Here is a 23,766-nt window from a genome sequence, read left to right as displayed (position 1 = left end):
AAAGTCGTATCTGTCATCTAGGAGTCAACCTTCAGCTACTTCATAAGTTCTTCCGCGAGTTTGGAGTGCCGTTTGCACATGCTCCTTATTCTCCGAAGAAGCTCTAAAGGCCAGCTGCGGCCAACAACATTAGAGTAGTTCGATAAAAAAAGAATGGTAGCATGAGCTAATGTTGTGACACCCGTGGTACTCGGTTCATATATACGAATGTAGCCACATACCATCAGGAGGGCTCTTAATAAAGATAATATTTATGTATTTAAGATCGCTTAATATTTAAGTCTTCACTATTTCCTAATCAGTATTGCCACGTATATTATTTCAATATCAGCAAATAAATTTCATTGTCAATTTAATAAACGTAGTACATATTTGAATTGTTTATTTGACGCTGTCATAATAATTGTTGGCACTACTTTCATAGAGGATTCTCTATGAAAATGTTTTTATTCTCTCTGTTTTCTTTTAGTCAATTTACTGCCGCGTGCTTGCCATCTAAGCTCAACCTTCACCTGGTAACATGAATACCGAAGCAACATCATCAGAGATATTATAGTGACCTAAATGCATTATATGTATCATACTGGCTTTTATCCGGGACTCCAACTATTTCCTTTTAGATAAAATGTATCCTACATATATAGTGACCCCTTTGCTACATTGCACTTTTCAAATCAGGTCGACCCTGAAAACCATCGCGATGAACTCGCCGTGATAGGCTAACTGATATGACTTCATGCTCATCTTATCATCCTCCACTGGTGCCTCGCTAGCGTATACATTAAGTGCAGGAGGGACACCATTCCATATTTATCCAATCTAAAATATATAACAGAGTCGATATAAATATTCTAATTTATACATTAGTTATTGACATAAATATATGTAGATATATCTCATAAACAAACGACCATGAAATTTCAATATTAGGCACAATTTATACATAATTACATTCAGTGAAAACTTCTAAATATTATTACATTAATAATTGACGTCACTTATTATAATTATAAATTTTGTAATAACAGTTCATTATGGTAATACTATAACGTAATTTTGTCTATATTTATTTGTGTTCACAAAACCGAATGCCACTCACCGATAACTAATAAAGTGTTTGACACTTAGCTTAATTTTAATGTACAATTCTTGAAAATGTTTCCTATTAATATTTTATATATGTATATACATTTACTCCTGAACATATTTCAACCCTATAAACCCTAAAAGGCCTAAAAGACCGTAAAACCTGTGAAATATTAACTAAAAGGCAATATTTAACACAATAATCTATCTTACCTTTTATTTGTTTTATTTACAACGAATATTACATCTCGTTGTCTTAAATAAATACATCATATTCTTATTTAGAATATTCCAGCACTTCAGTGGATTGCTCGTCTTGTGTAGAAAGATGTTTTAAAATTAGCGACGTCTACCCAATGACCCGCTTTCTTTGTGAATGATAAACAAGACAGAATCAATTTATCTGCTGAACGCAAACAAAGTATCGAAGTAAATAACATTGACGAAATCTCTAAAAAGGATGGCATAAAATTTTATTGACATCTGTGGTCATTTTTTTTAATCCTGAATGACTAAGTAGCAAACTAAGCTGTATTTGTACTAGATTACCACAAAGTCACTAAAACAAAAGTATATTTTGGATATTACATTACATACTTAATATCTTCTAAAATATTAGACATAAATATCATTCATATCTATAGAATCAGAGTCATAAATATAAATATTTGTACCGTGCAGGAATCGAATCCGGGACCGTCATAAAATAGACAGTATGCTAAACTTAATTGTCAAAGAGGTATATAGAGATAAGATTCGTAATTACGAGAATTAATAAACATATACGCAGTATAATCGTTGTATATTGTTTTAAAACAATTTTCTACTGCACCTAGCATGTTGTAATGCACTTGTCTGCAAAATAGGTCAATGGTAGCAGTAAATGCATTGGCATCAAGGCGAAACCTAGATTTACCTGGCGTGAGGGAATGACCTCGGTTATTGTATCCGCAAAAGCGATTTAGAAATATTTGTCATATCGGCAGATAGCGATGGATTTAAAATTAACACCTATAGGTCTATATTCCATTGATCCTATATTACTCTACGGTGGTACCACATTTCTCTATGTCGCTACTCATTTATTTAATAACAAGAACTAATTGGTAATTCCAAAATTTAATGTAAAAAAAATGTCTAAATAAGTATTTAACACTGACTACGACTAAGATGAATTAATCAAAATATACATAAAAGTTAATTTAAATGCCCATAAGGGGTCGATCAAGAAGATATAGAAAAAAAAAATATTCTAGATAATGTCAATTGAATATAAATTTACATAATACTTTTAGTTCCGGCACTGGCGAGATATAGCAAACTTTTCCATTAATAACTTCCTTTAGGTTTTCGAATTTGTTAGAGATTTGTGCGATTTAGAATTATATCCTTTATGGTTTACGACTTAAGGCGTTTTATTACTTGCAAATGAGAAGCGAAATTTAAATTTAACTACCTTTAATATAACGAGCGAGTATTATACAAGAACAGCATCTATACGAGTAGTTGTCCGCGTGATCACGGGATAAAAAGTCACCATAGGCCTAAGATTTCTTTCGTTATTTTGTTTTTCGTTCGATATCGTTGTATGTACTACTTATATCTCAAATATTTTAAAACGTAAGATACATATACAAACTGGTAGAAGATGAGATAGAAACAAGGGATAATATGAACAAAACTTTTTATGACCTACCAAAATCCTTCAGCAGTGTCGACAATAAAAATGATGCAATCTTGCGTGCAATGCAATGAAATCGCAGTGGATTTATCAATGTGTAAGTAAAACGTGCTAACTGTAGTTATACTAAATACAGTAAGTCACGTTTCCGAGTCGCATTTCTATTTGAAACATGATGACGAATTTATCTTCGGAAATGTTTAGATTAGACAATCTAATCTAATCTAATCTAAGTTAGATGGAAAAACTGTAACTTATGAAAAATATTCAATCTCCCTCCCCCTATCTATATATACACCCCGTTATGTACTATCCTAGTCTCTAAATGAAATAATGAAAAACTGCAAAACAAATTTTATTATCATATAAAGTTTATTATACGTCTGAATCGATATTCATTAAATTTTGCATCTGCAAATTGCAATTTTGGATATAAAATGGACAAATACTTCTTATCCTAGTCTACTAAGTAAAACCGCGGTCAGAAACTAGTATATCGGATCGTGAATAAAGTTAAGTCAGTGAATGATTCTCTTTCCTTATCTCATTACAACATCAACCAATGACTCGAGTCTTTTAAATAATTCGCTAAAACTCTCGTCACCTTTGTGGTAATCGACCAGAGTAATAACAATGTTGGATCTAAATACCCATTCATTACAATGAAAAGGCCTTTGTCCAGTCTGACAGTCGATAGACTGTTACCGAAAGAGTACAATGAGAGTGGTACGGTTCAGCAACCGTATTATAATTTTGATCAATCTAATAATAGAATATTACGACAAATTCGAGCAGATCTGGTTGTTACAGTGTTAAAGATTGGGCGTATTGCCGTGGTGTAATCGGTTTAATATAAATAAAAAGATATATAAACAAGTCAGTGGGTAAACCTTTTTTTTATTATAACAGAGGATAAATTGCCTTGTTAATTATAAGACAATTGTCATCGCCGTTTGAGCATATACGGCACAATGGATGTTACATATTCGCTTCTCACGATTCTTCAGACAGAAAAAAACCAAGAAACATTCATTAAGAGTGAAAAAAACCGCTAATGATGTATTTTTTCTATACTCTTAAACAACAAAGACCATCAAATATACCGGATTAACAAGTAAGAAACTACCAATATGGCAATATTATTATGACCCGACTTCGTCTACGAAAAGTAGCCTGTGATATTCTCCATCTCAAATACTGCATATATACAAAATTTTATGATAATTGAATAAGCCGGTAAGGCACGAAAGCGTGACAAATACTTTCGCATTTTTTTAATTATTTTTTTATAATGTACTAGCGGTGCGTCCCGGCTTTGTACGGGTGTGCATTTTGTTACTCCATGGGTTACATTATTTAAAGTTTTTGTGGGGATTCATATTTTTTTCTAATAATAAATATAACCTTAGGGATAATGAAACATTCTAATAGTGAAAGTATTTTTGAAATAGCACCAGCAGTTTTTGAGTTTTTTCGTCTTAAACATATTATACAAAAATACAAATCTTTCTTCTTTATATTATAAGATATACAGACATATACTATAAATTCGTCCAAGTAATTTCGCTACAAGTGCAGTAATCAGCATTTCAATTTACGAGTTAATTAATTACAAGTTTATTGTTACAAGCCCTTTATTGTGTAATTATTTCTTCATTGAACTACATTACATAGGAAACGGTAAGGTCACTGACCACAAAGGCTGTTTGAAGGGGCATAGCTGTATTATATATACGTACAATTGTTCTGAGGCCACAATAATGAAGCCCTTGATAATATCCCCACATATCAGTGAACAAAATAGTGTTGCTATTCTTGATATTACCTTTAGTATATTATCTTTGCCTATATTTTCATTCTTTTTTATACCAGGTAGATGGCAAACAAGCATACGTCCCATCTCATTAGTATTTACATAATAAAGTAACTTATTGTCAATAATTTCTTTGCAAATTTATTTCTTGTTTACTTGTAGTAATTGTAATACCACAGATAAATCTATGTTTCGTGACCGTGAAGCTTATGAAATAAATATAATATTATTAACAAATTATTTTTTTGGTTTATTGCATTTTATTTTTTAATAATAATTGAAGAACTTATATACAATATAGAATCAGATTAATGTATTATTTAATAATAAGATCTATACAGATCATATTTCTAAACTAAACAGACAGTTATTTTTTAACTGAACTATTTATTATGTAATAACTTTTGAGCCTTGAACGTTGTACAATAAATTGTCTATACATTTTCTGAACTAACAATTATTGTCTTTGTTCTATATATATTTATATTCTATATATATAGTGTTCTTACAGAGCGCTATAAACATTCAAATATACTTACGATGACAATATTTTAAAACATTTCTATTTTCGGCGATGAACCGCAAATTGAACTATATTGTTGCATGACAAACTAATCTAAATTCTTCGAGTCTGCGTGACTGGAACATACAAACTAACACGATACCTCTCTTGCTAAACTATCATGCCGATTTATTAACTTAAACGGTATAAAACAGTTATTTTTTCCTATTATTAGACATTATATTGACGGCCTTGGTGGTCTAGCAGTTCAGCACACCGTCTTGCTCCCGACGGTCGCGGGTACGATTTCTCGCATGGCATTTGTATTCATGATTGTCTGGATATTTTATATGTATTGTGAAAAAAAATGTATGTATTTGTTTATCTTATGTCTAGATGGCGCTGTGTGAATTGTCCTGATATTATTATTATTATATAGTTCTACAGGGATAGACTTTAAGAAGTACCGCAGTATTACCATCTACCGCCAACTAGCTTGTTTTGTAAGCTGTGTTTCGGTCGTAGAGTAGGCCGCAGATAGTTAAATTATAGGATAAGAAACGTGACATCTTAGTCCTTTGGCATGACAATGCTCTCATGATAACGTGATATCCATGATGCTGTTAAGATATATAGACGACGATTACTATTAACTACCGAGAAGCCTTCACCTTATTTGGCATTCCAAATATATAAAAAAATAGTAATGTCCATCCTTGACCGTGAAATCTATTCAAAGCATTAGCGCCATGACAGAAGAAATTTATGTCTCCCATTGTCAATACTAATGTATCTATCAATAATGCTGTAAGTAATTGAATTAGAGTTGTTTTTACCTTGGAAAAAGGACTTGTTTTGCAAGCGGCGTCGTTCAGTCTCACTAAATCAATCTAAGTATATAAAGTTATATGAGGTGTATGAGTTAATAGAAAATATTTATAGAATAAACTACTATCTACCTAGCTAATTAAGAATAGCGGGATTATTAAAAATTTACAATATAAACAACTATGTCCCGAGCTTTCACGCAGTTTAATTTAAAAGAAATGGCGACCACATCGCATTGTGTTATCCGCATTATTATTATTCTTTTTTGTTTAGTGCTCATTGTTTTCTTTTTTCTTGACACTTAAGTATCGTATCGTGACATCTATAACTACACTTCCTAAAGAGTAAGGCTTTCAGTGAGACATATTTCTTTTCTAATCCGATTGGTTGTTTTAGATTGGTCGTCAAAATCAAAATATAATTTCGCTTTTATATTAGTACAAACATTTATTTATTTCTTTATGGGTTGTATTCCATACTTTTACAGTAAGTAGTTCACAGGAAATCAATTATAGAATCATATACACAGAGCCATATTATAAAAAACGCACCTTGATTTATTACATTTAAAGTATGTGGACGAGTATTTAAAGATCTGATATATGAGTCATTCTGAGCTAGCAACTGGAGCCACCTATATAATTTAAATCTGACCAAGTTCGTTGCCCACGTCTTAAAAACCCCCGATCAAAAAGTTCAAAGATCCAGTTTGAGTCATGTTTTAGAGATCTCTTGTACTCCCGTGCAGTCATATACATGATTTAATATCTAAAGTTTTATCCCATTATGCATATTTAAAATTCTGTTGAGAAATATACCGGATTTTCTCAGTAATATGATGGTATGAAAAAAATTTAAAGTCATAATTAGATACTACGGAAAATTTAATTACAATTAAAATACAAAATAAGAATGAAATGAAGTAAGCTTTACTTTAACCATTACATAGTTTAACATTTAAGTTATATAATATTGAGAAAACATACACACAAATGGCATTTGAGGACTTATATAACGGAGTATTTTTTTCCAAAAAGAAACATACACACATATTTATATGTAATTATTATATAAATAGATGGGAAGGAAAACTTAATGAACCAATTGCTTACAAACAAAGCACACTTGACCAAATTAGAACCATGAAATCATAATAGATGCCAAACAAATCACAGCTGCTACATTTTTTTAACTTGACTCGCTTTTTGTGGACATTTTTTTATTTATTTGGCATACAGTACCGGGTTCAAGTATTTTTATGATATTTATATCTATAAATAGAAATAAATTTTGTTAAATTAATAAAATAACAATTAAAGCTTATTAACTCATAGGATTATACAACTTTTTTTGGTTCGCGTATTTTTAGAATATTTATTTACTTATATTTAATAATATAAATAAATTTTATTGAATTCATAAAATAACAATTAAAGCTTATTAACTCACAGGACAAGTTTTTTTGTATATGTTACGCGACGTTATCGAAATCATATAGCATAGATAATAATTTTGCTACGTCTGTAATGTATTTTGTAATAAAACCTCAAATTATTCGGTTTAAAGGGAATGTTAGTGTGATTTCTGTCAAGAAAGTTAAAGGTCACAAGTTTATAATGTCATTGACTAAAGGCGATGATTGCCATGTTGCCACATGTTCATTCCATCAGATAAGTAAACAGTTTATTTGTCTTTGCTAATACACAGTTAAAAAAATCAATTCAAATAGCATAAGAAATATTTCACCATTAAATTTAGTTACCTACGTATATGAAATACTAGCCGTACCTTCGGTTTCTCTTACATGAAACTTATAGGCCATATTATTCTGATCTGAGCTATCTTACTGTGAGTTTTATCAAATGTTAAGATTTTTTTAATACTCATAAACTTCCGCGTTTATAATCTTAATAATATTTATCGGTTCATATGGATAATTAATTTAAAAAATCAGTATTGATTTATTCTAAATGCGTATATGGGCCTTTCTCTACTAACTGGAAACTTGTCTATTGAAATTTGTCCCAACCTATTTTTCAACAAAATTAAAAATATAATATGTTAAATCGATAGATAGTCATAATATAAATGCATATGAACAAGAAACCATTGTAATTTTCCCTTATTTTTCGAATTATAGGCAACTTTGTAAAAAAATGCGGCAGAGGACTGTTTTGCCAACAGTACTGTTTTTTCCACCCCGAGGACAGTTTATATCAATGTTTATTTGAAGAAAAACACAATATTAATTATTAATTGCAATCAAATAAATTTTCTTCTTTATTTAATACTGTATCACATATAGAAATTTTCGTTTTCATCGCCTCTGAATGTGTGTCCTTTAGCATCACAAATTTTTAAGAAGGTTACTGTTAGTATGTATCAGCATATTCAGTGTTTCTTACTAGAAATTTAACCACGATGTATACCAATCATTTTGATAGTGTAATTCTGTTGGTTGATTGAACTAGGTCCAGCCAGTACAACGTCGTTGTGGGTCTCCATTGTGGAATCTTGTGAGTTGTCCATGTTTTCACTTTCTGTGTAAATATCATCTACGTTATGTTTTGTCTTGTTTTTGTACTCTAACACTCCTAAATTGAAATGCTGGCACTCGTCTTCACAAGTGCAACTTAAACTTTTCATTATGAGTTGTACTTGGAGCTAATTCCAGAGGACTTCTTAATATTTCAGCCTTAACTTGATGTATTTTTATAGAGCCATTAAAGTTTTTTAAATTAACTGTTTCATTTTGAATGTCGTCTGTCAATTCTTGGATGGCTTTATCGTCAATCGTGAACAAGTTAATTGCGGAACATCTTCGTTGAATAGCCTCTATACTAATGTCTCAATATCACCTCCTGTAGTGACGACGACATCAGCGGTTCTCTTGCAGGTCTCTCCAATGCCAAGTTTTTGACTGTTTCTATGCGAGCTTCTGGCGAATCACGCATTTGGGTAAGTTTAGTGTTAGGTGTGTCTACATTTTCCTTTGTCTTAGCTTTTTCCAAACGTTCTAATCTCTTCCTATATTTCTCGGATTTTTTTCTGTAATGGAGTATTACTTATTGTCTTTATCCTTTACAATTTTGTCACGTTTCTTTCTAGCATTACGCTTTCTCGCATTACTTGCATCACTTCGCGGAGTGGTCATATGGTATTTTCTCGTACAAAATTGTTTGTAATTTCTTTCAAAGCCTTTTTTTGCCTGCGCGATAGATAGCACAGTGCTTTCTCTATTCTTTAGTCACAGCTTTGTGTTTACGTCGACTCATATCATGAACTGACTTTCTTGTACCTTTTTCCCTCTTTCATTGGTAGTTTCGACGTACTTTTTCCTTCAATGGCTCTCTTTTTACTGGGTCATTTGTTATGATTCTTAATCTTCCTGCCTGCTCTTCTATTTCTTCTTTGGTTTTAGGTTTTTTCTTTGGTGACATCATTCCATCATATATATTAAAAAACCGTAATGGTTTAGTTTGTCTTTTCATTTTATATTCTAAAATCCATAATAATAGAAAAAAAAGACTAATACAACAGTTAAAAAAAATCAAAGCAGTTCAAATAAAGACTATTAATAAAGTACACGGACGTCAAATAAAACAGTCCTCTGTCCCATTAAACAGTCCTCTGTATTATAAATTTCCAGAGGACTGTTGTACAGAGAACTGTTATTTTTACGTAAAAATGTCATACCACGTATCAGTTTAAATATTACTTCACAACACAGCAACAGGTCTAAATTATCACAGTGAGCAATTTTTTTTGTTAAATAAATATAATTATAACACATAAAACACTGTAAAATAGACTTACCAGAGGAATGTTCACTCAACATTACAGAGACCATATTATTCTGAGACTTGTTCAGCATGACGACCGATCTTACTGTTAACGTTCCATTTCATCATAATAGTGTTTAATATTTTTATTCAAATTGTGACAGTGGACATAAAATGTATCGTTTATAATCTTAAAATTATATATTTATATTCTTTATGTTCATAGACTTATAAGATTTTAGATTTTTAAACACAACTAATTCGAATCATTAAATTAACATAACAGAGGACTGTTTTTAGTGACTTTCAGACCAATTTTATGAAATAATTATGATTCTAAATATTGATTAAGCGTATATATTATATATTATGTGTTTTAATAAATAAAACTATGCATTAATATAGGCAAAGTAAAAAAAAATGCTTGGACCATGATTTTCCTGTTAAGAAAGATATATTAATTGCAATCAAGCTGACTTAAAATGAACTTACCTTAAACAATGTAGCTAACCTTTTATCAAAGTATCATTTATAGGTATAGCAACTTGGATACTGCTAATGTCCTCACGAATTAACATCTAAGACGTGTGCTTTGAATTTTAATAAAAAGTAATCATACGGTAATATATACTCGTACACAAGAATGGACTTCGAACTGGCACCAAAATCAGTTCAAGGTTCTCAATGTTCAATAACATCTCAACTCATTTTTTTTTAAATATTATAATTATGATAATATAGTATTCTATATTATTTATTTATGTATTCTCTTTATTGCACCAATTACTGAACAAAAAACAGTAAATATACATTAACTGATACAAAAGACGCTCATATCGCTAAACAATATTTTCCAGACTACCTTCGGGTTGATAGAGAGAGTAAAAATAAGAAAATAAAGAAATTATGCGTCTATTTAAAAATAAAACATTTAAGAACTTCTATCAGTTGTTTAGCAACCATAACGCAAACTCTATTTAGACTTAATCTAGAGGACTCTTTGGGAATTGTCCTGGGGCATTGTAATTATTCCCTACTCACTAGAATTTATGTATTTATGACGATTCTAATCCTAAATATCTAAAAGGAAATCTGAAATAAAATCCTATTATTAATCATATTCCTAATAATATGTAAGTAAGTATCTAAATAATAGAGACGTATATTTGCTAAATAATGATTACAGCATCCAGGATTACATAAACTATGTTTATTTACCGATGCTTGTAAATTATAGATGTGTTTAGAAACACAATTTACTCGTATCCGGTGATCCGACATTACAGCATTGAAGATATCCGAAAATATATCATTTGAGATGAAACTGATGCAATTTGCAATCTATGCAATACCGTATAGCTAACAAGCTACTCACCTGATCATGATATGTGATACTTGTGCTAATCCACAAGCGTCGTCATTCCGGAGGACATTTTATTGACGAATGCTGCTGTTGGCCGTAGTTGGCCGTTACAGCTTCGCCGAATGATAGAAGGCTACTGTATGATGCCGCGGAGGACTTATGGTACTACTGAAGGTGGTTGAATTCCAACTCCTACCTAACGGATACGACTTTAGACTGACGGCACCGCTAGGGGTTCGAATCTCTGCTAAGGATGTCGTAATTTCGATCTCCGTTTAAATTGGACGGGGAATCGATCGCAGGGGACTAAACTGCTGCTATTATGCTAAAAGAAAAAATTACGTAAAATACAGTATCTTGGTTGGTACTGCATTTTATATGCGTAAATATTATTTGTATAATTACTTATTTTTACATAAACAACGTTTGTAAGTCATAAACTACATTAACGGCCTTTTTATTCTTAAAATCTATTTAATGAGTTTTCTTTACGTGTTTCTTTATTTGACCTTAGTATAACAGTTCTTTAAACTTTATGCAAAATTGTTAATTATACACCTAACAATACCCTCATTAAATACAACACGAGTATATTTATAAATCAGTTTTAGCCTAAGAAAAGAATTATCGATAATGTAAATATAAAAAATATAAACGTTTTTGTGGATAATAAGTAAAATATATTGCTGTATTCAAATATATAAATATTATAAAGTGAGTGTGTGTGGATTTTGTTACTAGAAAAGTGAACTTCTGGAAGTTGAAAGTGAACTGCGCCGATTTGACCAATTCTTCCACTGTTTGAAAGATACATCATTACATTATTCATAAGTGATATAGATAATATATTACGTTATATATAAAATTTATAAACTAACGAGCACGGGTAAAACTAAGGACACTAGTCTTTTAATACTTGTAGTACTATAAGTTTTTATTCTCGAGTTATAACATTCTAGCTATTTAAATTAATTATAATTTATTATTATTCTAGTTAGTACATAGTAGTCGCCTAATCTCAAGTAGCCGCCGTTACTATGTACTAACTAGAATAATAATAAACTATAATTATCAAGCAATGGTTAATTGCTTGTATAAAAAAGGTAATATTAAAAAGTTACCGCGAGAAGTAGATGATCCAAATTTTGACCTTTCCGCTTTGAACGCGGAATTGTGTATGGTTAGTAACGGAGTAACAAACTAACAAAAAGTAAAAGTCACGAAAAATTACAAATTCCGCAAGCGTGTACTTACTTATACAATTGAGTCCGTTTCGTTCTCACCTCAAACACTTCGTCACGCTTCTACAAAGCAACACTTTACATCATCCGTACGAAATGCAACGTTAAACACAAATATAATAAGTTGAAAATAATAAATTGTAAATAGTTATACATCGTTCTTTTTTACTTTGCGCATATGTGTGAAAAGTGACACTGTAATCCTGAAGCTACGTTTTCATGCAGAATTCAATCGATAAGTATGACATAAATTTTGAATCAACTATTAGTACTAAGTCAGTTTTATATCAAAAGCTACTTGGATTACCATAACTGTTATGGTTATAATTGACTATGTTTTAACCCGCGACTTCGTCTGCTTTTTTAAATAAAATATATCCTATCAATCCTCATGATGTAATTCATCCGTCAAGATATATTTCATTAAAATCCATTATGCCATTTAGTCATCTAAAGGTAACAAATAAATAGACGCTGTATTTGAAATATTAATGTCGATTAAAATTAATTAATAAAAATTGTATATCTAATGAACTATTGATTATAAGATAAACAGTGACAAGAGTTTAACAGATCGTGACTCTATCATCAATCAAGATCATGGTTTGCTAAGATCTAATAATAAACTTTGGAAAGTAACAACTTATTTTTCAACTATAGAAAGTTATGGCGGCAATTTTTCAAGTCCCCAACCGGATCTCAACCTTTGTCTTCGGGTACCCCTTTTATAGATTAGACAAATATGTTTTTTTGCGTAACTGGAATAGCATAAAAATAGACGCGTAACTTATATATGCTAACGTGGCACCAGCAAGAAATGTCAAAATCTTTATCCCATAAAGATAAAATCAGATTTGATTATCCTGGCGTTCATCACGATGGTTTCCGAGGAAACCTCGAGGAGGCCACCCTGGTTACATTGCTATTGAGCCATCAGCCCACATTAGTAAGAATCCCTTCTCTACTAGCAACCATTATCTATACTCAAGTAGAGGGAGGACTAGGATTGTTAGTAATACGATTATATATTGGTGACTCCATAGCTAGCAAGATACCATGTCAGATTAACCTCCACGCGATTACCATTTAAAACCGTAATGGTGAAAAAAAATTGTTGGTGAACTTGTCACAATGAGGTCATTGACCTGACCTCATGCTCGTCTCATCATCCTCCACTAGTGCCCTGCCAGCGTATACCGTTACCGCAGACGGGTGTGCCATTGCAATATCATCCATTATAGAAAATAACGTGGACATTAAATCGCCACGTGATACTCATTGATACTCATTATACGGCATTTATAAGGACTAAGGTCTCGCGCCTTCATACTATATCATTTCACTGCCATTATCGCAACCTTCAAACCCAAAACACTGCTACTTGGCGGCAGAAATAGATGAGACAGTAGTACCAACATATTAGACACATCTACCTCAGCAATAACAAGATGTTCTGATCTGTCTCGATTATGACGAGACATTTATAAATCAGCAATGTTGAGCGCCAAATGTTGCCAACATTAATCGTTATTTTTGTAATCGACAGCGCCCACGCAGGCTTCAGTTTTCCAGCTTTGTGATCTATTTGATAGATTCGTCACGACAGGAATACAGAATCGTTAATCATCCTACAACAATTTATATATATCGCTACTCTTGTATTTCTATTTCTATATTTATATAGGTAAATAGCAAAACTAGGAGTACGGTGTTTTGTTTGTAGGATTTTTAAAAAGTAAAGTACAAAATGGTAGAAGAACAGAACTATGAACTTAAATACAAATTTCTTATTATCCAGTTACAATAACTAACTAGTTCGCTTCCATTTGAAGTCAATAAACATAACGATCAAATATTGCATGATGTTTAAAGTGCTTTTATATGACTGTTTTATATTTATAATAAAAAAAAATGTAATGTTATTATTTATAGATCTTTGTACTCTTAATCCTGAAAGAAATCCTTTTAGTGTTGCATAATACATATATGCAATTTTCAAATGTAGTAGATGAGAAGACCGGAAGGAAATTTTTAGAAATAGAACTGGTGATCCCATTTCTAGCAATATATCAAGTATGGTCGATCATCAAGCGGTTCTCCCTTACTCATTAGTTTTATTTTCATTACTCACTATAGTAATAGAAAGAACAAATAGAACCTTACCTCATTATCATCATCGTATAATACCGTCAGTACAGGCTCTTGTACCATTGCATATTCATCTCTAACAAAAGTAAGGAGGATGGAAAGAATTCCACTTCATTTTTTGTATAAACTGAATTTCAATAATGCTTTATAAAAGGGTTGGAATTTATTCCCATGTTACTTGATATACCTATAATTATTGTTTGAATTAATTGTCGACTTATTTATCATGGAACAAAAAGTACTTATAACTCAAACTTTGCACCTTGTGCAAAACCAAATGACTTGACGTTTACAAGAAGTGCGTTAACAATGATTTTTCATATGCCATTGTTTGTGTTTTATTCTATTTGTATACACGCTTCTATTTCCTAACACGTGTCGTTCCACTTTACAAATACTGGAGGTAAATCACAGAATGCGCTCCAAACATTCGACAACACATTTAGATAGTAGAAATGTGAAATGCTAGAAAGTCACTTTAGCCAGCTGATACCGGCATTAGTGTTGCTCAATATGCCGGCAGCACTTAAACCATTTTATAGTAAACATTTTACTGGTGCTACAATATTATTTGCATTTTACTTTAAATGGAATCTGTTTTGTAAACCTTTATTATTACTCTTTGATAAATATTGTAGAAAAACTTTCATAGCAAGAAATGCAGATAGCTATAGCTGGTAGAGGCATTAATATTTATTCATATTCAATGTACAATACAGTAATATCATAAATAGAAATCTATATGCGATACATGTCTTAATAGCCTTTACTATAATGTTATTCGAGTATTAACATTATTTCAATTTTATCGCAATTTTGTTCAAGTTCAAATTCTTTATTTGTAAAGTAGAGGTAACAGTCTTGTTAATAGTGCGTAGCCAGAGTTGTTATCATTGTTACTATTTATATAAAATTATAAATATGAAAACAATGGAAACTAATGTACCTAATGTAAACTCAGTGGGTAACTACACCACAAATGCACGTAATAATAAAAACAGATTTATACGCTAATAAAATTAGATGTAAAACTCACTCAAACATAAAATAAACATTTAACTTTGAATGAATGAACATGGTAAACAGTACCCGTCTGTTTTGACAATATAATAGCAAAGATAAATAAAATCTAACACAGTTCACACACTGATAAGATAGGAATACCCAAGCAATATAAATATAATAATGTAATATTTTGTATTTGTTGCTATACAGAATTCAGTCGCTTGATCAAAGCATTACGTATTTACTGCAGTTTAATAGCAATTTCGTTTAGTAATTTAATGTTACAGGTTTACATAATATGCAATACAGACTAAGGTATATTTTGTGCTAAATCTGTGTAATCTGTCTCACTAATTTCAACCACCAGCTTGGTTCGTTGTAATCCAGCTGAGATATCACTGTAAAATTACAGTTGACGGGAACATGTGTTAAGCTCCCTTCAATTATAGTCCTCTAGTCTAGTTTTAATCCTCATGGAACTCGTAACGCATCAGGATTACTACGACAACCAATTCCAAGTCGATGATGCTGTATAATTTTTAAAAATAAAGTTGCAGCTTTATCATATGTCATCAGCTTGTACTAGTATTATATACCAGTTATTTCTGTAAACAATCAATTCAATCAAACAAGTAATTCATCTTCATCAATCATTATAAAAACTTTAATGTATATTATATATAATTCGAAGTATAATACATCTGTAACCTATTACTGTAACCGTTCATTGAACACATCAAGTGCTTTTTAACCCCGTGTACAGTTCTTGACATAGTTTGCACCCAATATCAAACGAACGAGGCCTGTACAATGTCTTTGTCAAGGAATTGAAAATATTATATCAATGAGTTGTATTTGTTCTATATTGACCTAATTTTGACGACCTCTCTACTTACGCCAAGCAATGATGCTATTACGAATCCAATCATAACCATTTGGTTTTACTCAATAGCGACACGTATATATGTAGTTATGTTGCGTAAAACGGGAATGTTTTACATTAGCAAATGTTTTTGTGAAGTGCTCTTTTTAATAGTAATAATAAGCTATTGTTTAGACTTACGTTTGACCTAAATATTAGGCCAAGTTGTTTTATTATTATAGATTGAAGAAATATTACAAGTTTACTAGAAGAGTTAGAATTTATCTTTCGTGTACCTCGCAGTGTTGCCTGGATTCGAGTGATATTTTTATTTGTGTTATTGTATGATCTATATGTATTTATGTATATCGAATTTGTTTATTCGTTTTTCCGTTTAACAGTACCAATATCGTCGAAAAATATGACTTTAGTATTACCAACATTAGTAAAGTAAGTGCATTAAAAAAAAGAATGGCTAAAATCCGTTGATGGTGGTAAATTCAAATACAGTTCTGTGTTATGTTTCTGCTTTCTAAATCCAGAAGTTCACATGATAGTGCCTCATTTTTATTCTTTTTTGTTCTCAATTGAGATTTTTTTCACATAGTTACTATAAATGTAGGTACAATATTGTAGCGGCCGTTAGAACTGGAGTATGTAGAATGATCTTGATAAATGACTTTCCGGCAATCTTTGAAGTTACTTGGCAACAGAATTGACATCTAGATTTTTTGGTCGCGTTCTATATAATTTTTTTAAAAGAAAACGCGACGTGTTCGATTGCGATAGGAGTTATTTCTGCTAAAATCCCACCGAGTGGGGTGTCTTTTGACATCAGAAATAAGCGGTCAAGAACACTTTACGAAATGTACTATTAGTGTTGTGTAGTATACATTGCCACTTTTGTTTCGTACAAACAACTATGAGTACAAAGATTTAGCAACATATAAGATTAACGGTCTTTATTTCAATTAAGAAAATAACTTTCATTTTCTACCACTTACAAATAGAATTAATTATACTAGTAGGTGCTAAATTTATACAGAGCGTTTAAGGCATAACTGTCTGTATTAGTTAACTAACTTACTAACTTAACTACTGAATGTGACTTCATATGGCATAAGTTGCTATGTTGTAAACAATTCATTTTTATATGCTTAATTTGTTAAAATAAAAATAACTTCAATATATATTGAATATTGAAAATATTAATCCGGCTTGAAGGACCAGTTTAATTGATACATATATGGATTTTTATTGTTATATTAAGACACTAGAGCTCAAAGAAACAAAGGCACCACTTTTTTTTTTGTTTCAAGACCCGGTAACTCCCCGTATTTAAATAATATAGTATAAAATGTATGTTTTCCTTGTATAACGATCTGTTAACGTATTCAGTGCATGTTATATTACAATGACTCGGTGTTAATACGTAAATTATCCATTTGAATAAGTAAACCTCGAAATGTATGAAAGTTTAATTGTATAGTAAAGATTGTGAAAGTTGTAAAATGTTTGGATGATTTATGCAGTCAAATAGTGGTAAAAAGTATGAGATCATCTGTTGTATTTCCATAACGTTGTGATATCATTTATCTATTATTACGTAATTCACAAGAATGTAATGATATGTTAAATTTAAAAGAAATTATAAACAACTGCCTGCCCCGCCTTCTCACCGGTGCAATATAAATCTTTCAATCTTGGCTTTTCTGTACTATAGTATACATACATGTAGAAGTTACTCTTGATTTACTCGTATCTATTGCTGAAAACTGCATTACAATCCATTGCATAACTTAAAAAATCTAAGCGTATAGACAGCGCTGGCGACTTTATTTCATAATTACTAAATAAATATTACTTAATTCTCCAGAATGCAGTATTATGACTAATATAAAAGAAATTATAAACAATGATAACCGAGTCCGAGTGATAATATGAACAATAAAATAAAAATAACATTTAAAAATGACGATGGAGCGACGTATCACTAAGTGAGTGCAATTGAACTGTTTTAAAACAACTATGGACAAATACTGTAACTTTATAAGAATGTGGTTTCTTCCAAATTATAGAATAGATTACTATAGAATACAAACAATGTCTAATTAATTAAATACAAACTATTAAATATATATTAACATCTCACAATAACAGTAGCATTACTATGTACGAATCAATTAGAAACTATAGCAATTAATTTGATATCTTATTAGTTAGATAAACAATAAAAACAATTTAAAAATATATACATATTACACTTTAATCAAAGGCCTTTGACTATCGTAAATCTATGGTTTTTGGCTTATTCTCAGGTCCTTAGACCCGTAGAACTGCGACTTACATGGATCTATTGTGCTCGCCCTATTTCAAAGTTCGCTACCTAAACCCGTCGGGGACTAGAATTGAAGGATATTCTTGTGAGCAATGGTTTTTATCTCCTCAGGATAGAGTATACACTCTATACTTTGTCCTGGCTTTTTTTTACTCTTACAAACAAATAATACTACTGGAATGAATTCAAATAAAATGTATCCTAAATTAGCATAAAGAATAATTTTACCCCATACATACATTCAGCGCGCCTGCATTGAGTTTGTTTATAATAAACACAGTATATATCTCAATGCAATATTTTTGATTACAAAAAAAACAGAAGGACATATAATAAGCATATGCGAATTGAATATAAAATTAAATACAAGACCTTAATTGGTTCAGTACCAAACTCTCAATTTACAAGGCTAACAGCAAACTTTGTTTAAAGTCCAGGAAATAAGTTTCTACTATCACTTCTCCATACCAAAGTTGGTAGCGAGGTTTGTCTGTTCCTAGTAATAATATAATATTAAGTTATTCTAAATACAAGCTTTAAATCAGTTTGAAAAGCCGCTATAATAAGATTAAATCTTTTTATCTTTACTAAATAGTGGTTTGAACTATTTAGTAAAGATAAACAGTATATATACTATTAAAATCTCTTTTAATTTTTTTCTTTGTAATTTATTTATTGTTGTAACTATAGATCTTTTCAATTATTTTAAATATTCACTTGTTTTTGGTGTTAAAATCCTGAATCATTAAAACAAAAGTATTAAATTTATAAAGCAAAAATTTGGGACAAAGAACTTAGAACTCTATTTTATATATATGTCTGTATCTACTAAGATTTTTTTAAATTTCCTCGTAATACTTTGCGCCCAAAGCCACGGGCACCAGCCTGTATAGTTCACAATATATAGCACCAAGGATTTATGCAAGAAAAGAAACGCCAATGTTGATAGTACTGTTGATATTGTTCATTACTTCAATGGTTTATTCCATTCGTCTGCTATTGACCCACTCTGCAGTTCATTATTAATTTTGATAAATTTATCGTTCGCGTTTGAGATTTATGTGACTTTCCGTGTCATTTTCTGCTCAATGTATTTGTTTATATATATACAATCTTTCTATCTATAGTTTATAAATACACAGGTGAAATATTTATTATTGGCTTATCAACATATCATATATAATTAGGCTATTAATTATATTCCTAATTTTAAGACTGTTCTGTTTGTGAAATACATGTAAGTATTTCACAAATAGAGCTTTGATATCTTAAATTCATTTGATGAAAAATGTAGTAAAATGCTAACTATAAATTCAGGCTTGGTATTATTCCATATGACCAGTATATACATAACAGGTACCCAGTAAACTACATACCTCAATAAAGAAGTAATTATATCAAATGAGGCGCGCAATCAACAATATTTAAACAAATGGTATTTCATATATTTCGAGTTAGAAGATATACAAAGAATTTTAGAAATGCCAAACATACAACCGGACTATAACCAAAACTTAAAAGATCGTTTACTTTTAAGTTTTGGTATTGGTCCAATTGTTTTAGAAACCAAAACTAAAATGTTACGGTATGTTATTTCTTTCTGTATTACATTCTTAAATATACCAAAAAATATACAATTAATGATACAGCAATAATGTAGCAAGCAAATGTTAGGACACAGTAAAAAAAAAAACAATTTCTAAAAGTAAAGATATTAGATAACTTAGTATTGCAACATAATGTATGAAAAATTGCACAAGATAAAAAAATTGGTTTAAAAATATTGACAATATACTAAATATTTTATATAATGAATTAAAAATTAAGAAAATTTAGATAAAAAATAGTTCTACATTAGTGCACCCGCTGCTAATGTGGGCAACTAGTTTAAAATAAATAGATTATATTCATGATGTAAAAACAATAACATTATGAGAAAATTCTAATCATTTTTTTAGAACTTGATTCATAAAAGAATTTGCGATATCGTAAAGTTTCATAATCTTTTGTATGCACTTAATAATAGTTTTTGCATTCCACTATTCTTTATATTGTTTGTACTCAACGGTGTTATAATTTTAATACACTTTAATAAATATATTTCAATAAATAAATATTTTAGTAATATTTAATAATATTTTGTTTTAATACTTGCATACAATAACTTTAAATAATCCCAATGAAAACAAAGTAATCTTATATATAGGTATGAGACTGAATAAGCTCATGTTTTACTACTGCAATATCATAAATAAATAAAGATAATATCGCAAGAAGTTTGTGATAAGATTTCTAGTGGAATTTTACATTCGCCCTATGACTTAGCAATATCGGATATTGCTACAATCCAGCTAATTGCAAAATCAAATTCACATAAACCTCTATACATGAGTATTGCGGCATTGTTACAATTGGTCGGATATAATTATTTGGGGTCAGCTTTGTTTGTATTAATAATAAGAGAAGCATTTCGAATGATAACGCGGAACTCCCTTAACTTAGACAAAAGTTTTAAAGATAATACTTCCACAAATCGACTACAAATTCGGACATAATATGTGGTCCACACAAAAATAGTTCCTATCGATTATAAAAATAATTATCAAGAATCTGGCAAATTTAGGCGAAGACATAAGGTAAACCCTGAATACCCGTCGAATTAAAAAAAAACTTTTGGCGTTTGGTTGATAAATTTATTAAAATATAATAATAAATACCAGGACAACATAAAAATGTTAAAGCATACAAATCCAAACAGTAAAATAATATACCTTGTTAGATGAAGCCTACATGTGCTTCATCTAACAAGGAGATTAAATCGAAATTACTAATCGGGAGGATGTTTAAGTATAAACAAACCGGTCAACTCGCAACCGTTAATGACTTCTAAAGAAATGAGCAAAGTAATTTGTGTTGATAATTGTTCAAAGCAAAATGGTGTTTGAGTATAGACATAAAAGTTTTCAGAAGAATTAATTTTGACCCTATAGCCTCAAAATTGGACGTTCATATAATTCATAATGAACATTAATTGACTGTATTACAGGACCACAATTGGATCATTATATTACGGTCAACAGTTCATATGTATATCTTTAATTTCGTTTATACTTTAAAGCAGATAATATGTACTTTTCAAATTGCATTCATATGTTAAATAACTATAAAAACACCGTTTCAATTTCTTTCAAGTCATATTGACATTATTAATCGGGTTATCTTAAAACTTTCATTTGTGTGGCAACAAAAATTTACAAAATATTTATATACTTACATACTTTCTCTACGAAATTAATACTTTAAATTAAATTGACCTTGCGAATACTGTCACACAGGTCAGACTTTATAGATCTTTTATAAATTTATTTGGATATTTTTACTTTTCTAATTCCAATTTATCTAGATGAAGTATTTGTCTAAATGTATAGATATTTTATTTAATATAAACAAAATAGGACGTTCACTCTGATGTTTAACTACCGTTACGATGTTCGGTACATTTTTTATTTCTATATTGTCGAAAGGAAACGGGCCCCGGTCAAACAGTCTCATGGCGAAACTTACTACAGCCATGAAAAGCAATAAAGTTATCTAATGAATTTACAAATACAATCTATTTGATTTTATAAAGTTTGTGATTGAAAAATTCCAAATCCACGTGTTGTTTTAAACATTAGGCAAGTTTTAGCAACGCTTCAAAAGCACTATGTAATATCAAAATATTTAAGGTACTTATTTATTTTTTTAAGTCATTCATTTAAGATATTATTAATATTACTTCAATATTAATGCTTATTAGTTGAAAAAAAAGCCATATTTTTTAAAATGTTGTAACTGCGAAAAAGTTTGATACACTCTTTTGGTAATTTACTGACGATAAGTAACACACGTAACAATATTTTTCTTGTGTCGTAAATCTATCGAACAAGATTCACAATCTACCATAAAGATCCCAGGTAGCTGTACTCACTGACACTAATAGTCTAATAATACTGTACAGTTTGGCTCCAATCCAACTTAGGGACACATGACAACAAAAAATCAACTTTTAAAGTTGTGGCCCGATTTCAAAACAGTTTTGTTTGAATATTACTAAGATGTTTTGGGTTTACGTCCTCTTGTTTTGAATGACTGTTTGGAAATTCTTTGCTTTGTGTTATGTGTGAGAGGTGTCTGTGAGAGATTTTTTAAGTGCCGCATACTCTATAGTAACAATCTAGTAATTTTTATTGTCTTTAAGTTTTGAAACAGGATTTAATAAAACTCGATTCTGTTCAATATAGATTTAAATATTCAAATTCACCAAAGTTAAAGGTGAAATATTGCGAAACGAATTTTATGAGGCATCGCATTTCGGGTGTTGTATTAACTAATTTCTTATTCATTTATAAACTTAATAACCTTGGTTTAATTATGTAATTATACTTAATAGTAATAATTTAGAAGAAAGAAGTATTTTTTCTAACTATTAAGAGCAACTTCTAAATTTAAGTTTAAAGTACCAGGAAAACATAAACTTTTAAAAACTTACCTATTGGATATTGTTCTAAGTCCAGGTCGTCGGCAGAAAACTAATAGCGCCAACGAGTTAGCCGCTGTAGAGACCAAGAAAAGTGCCAGGAGTACTATCTCCTTAACGAGCCGGTCCCTCGCTTCCATTCCCTCTGACATCAACGTTTGTCCAGGAGACACGAGAGTAGGCTGTTCCATTCTATAGTCATCACTAAACCACTGTCACTTGCAACTAAACACTCTCAGTTCAAATTCCGAAAACACTGCAGTTGTTAGTCGCGTAAAGTTTTGAGAACACGCAGTCGTAAGGCCGCGTCTTTCTCGTAGCGCTGTCGAATGACAACTGAGCTAGGAGCGGTTGGCTTGTTCCGTTGCGATGGTAAACCATCGCTCGTTAACCCCCACTCTTCGAGCCGGTTTTACTACGATCGCAAAACTCGAACGGCCATTCATTTCAAGAAGACTCTACCAATATTCTTGGCAGTTCTTGGCAGGAAATCGTAATTTAATTATAGTTTATGTTCAGTGGTTAAACGTAAATCATATCTCCGAATTTCGCCATAGCGTTTCATATTGAGGATTTTAATGGAAACTTTAGAACTTCA

General features: G+C 30.7%; 1 protein-coding gene across 1 annotated transcript in view; it reads right to left on the bottom strand.

Annotated features, from left to right (window-relative positions):
* LOC131843562 (5-hydroxytryptamine receptor 1A-alpha) overlaps positions 1 to 23,492 on the bottom strand; it is a 41,592-nt gene extending 18,100 nt beyond the window's left edge. Inside the window, exon 1 of the mRNA XM_059192236.1 lies at positions 23,181 to 23,492. Coding sequence (XP_059048219.1) covers positions 23,181 to 23,359 — 179 coding nt within the window. The 5' untranslated portion in view covers positions 23,360 to 23,492. The remainder of the gene's footprint in view (positions 1 to 23,180) is intronic.
* Positions 23,493 to 23,766: the final 274 nt, after the last annotated feature.

Source organism: Achroia grisella, unplaced genomic scaffold (genome assembly GCF_030625045.1).
Source record: "Achroia grisella isolate CSIRO2021 unplaced genomic scaffold, CSIRO_AGI_Agris_v1 utg319, whole genome shotgun sequence".
In the NCBI taxonomy this organism is placed as follows: Eukaryota; Metazoa; Arthropoda; class Insecta; order Lepidoptera; family Pyralidae; genus Achroia; species Achroia grisella.
Note: the sequence above shows the minus strand (reverse complement) of the source record. Positions and strands in the feature narration are given on the sequence as shown.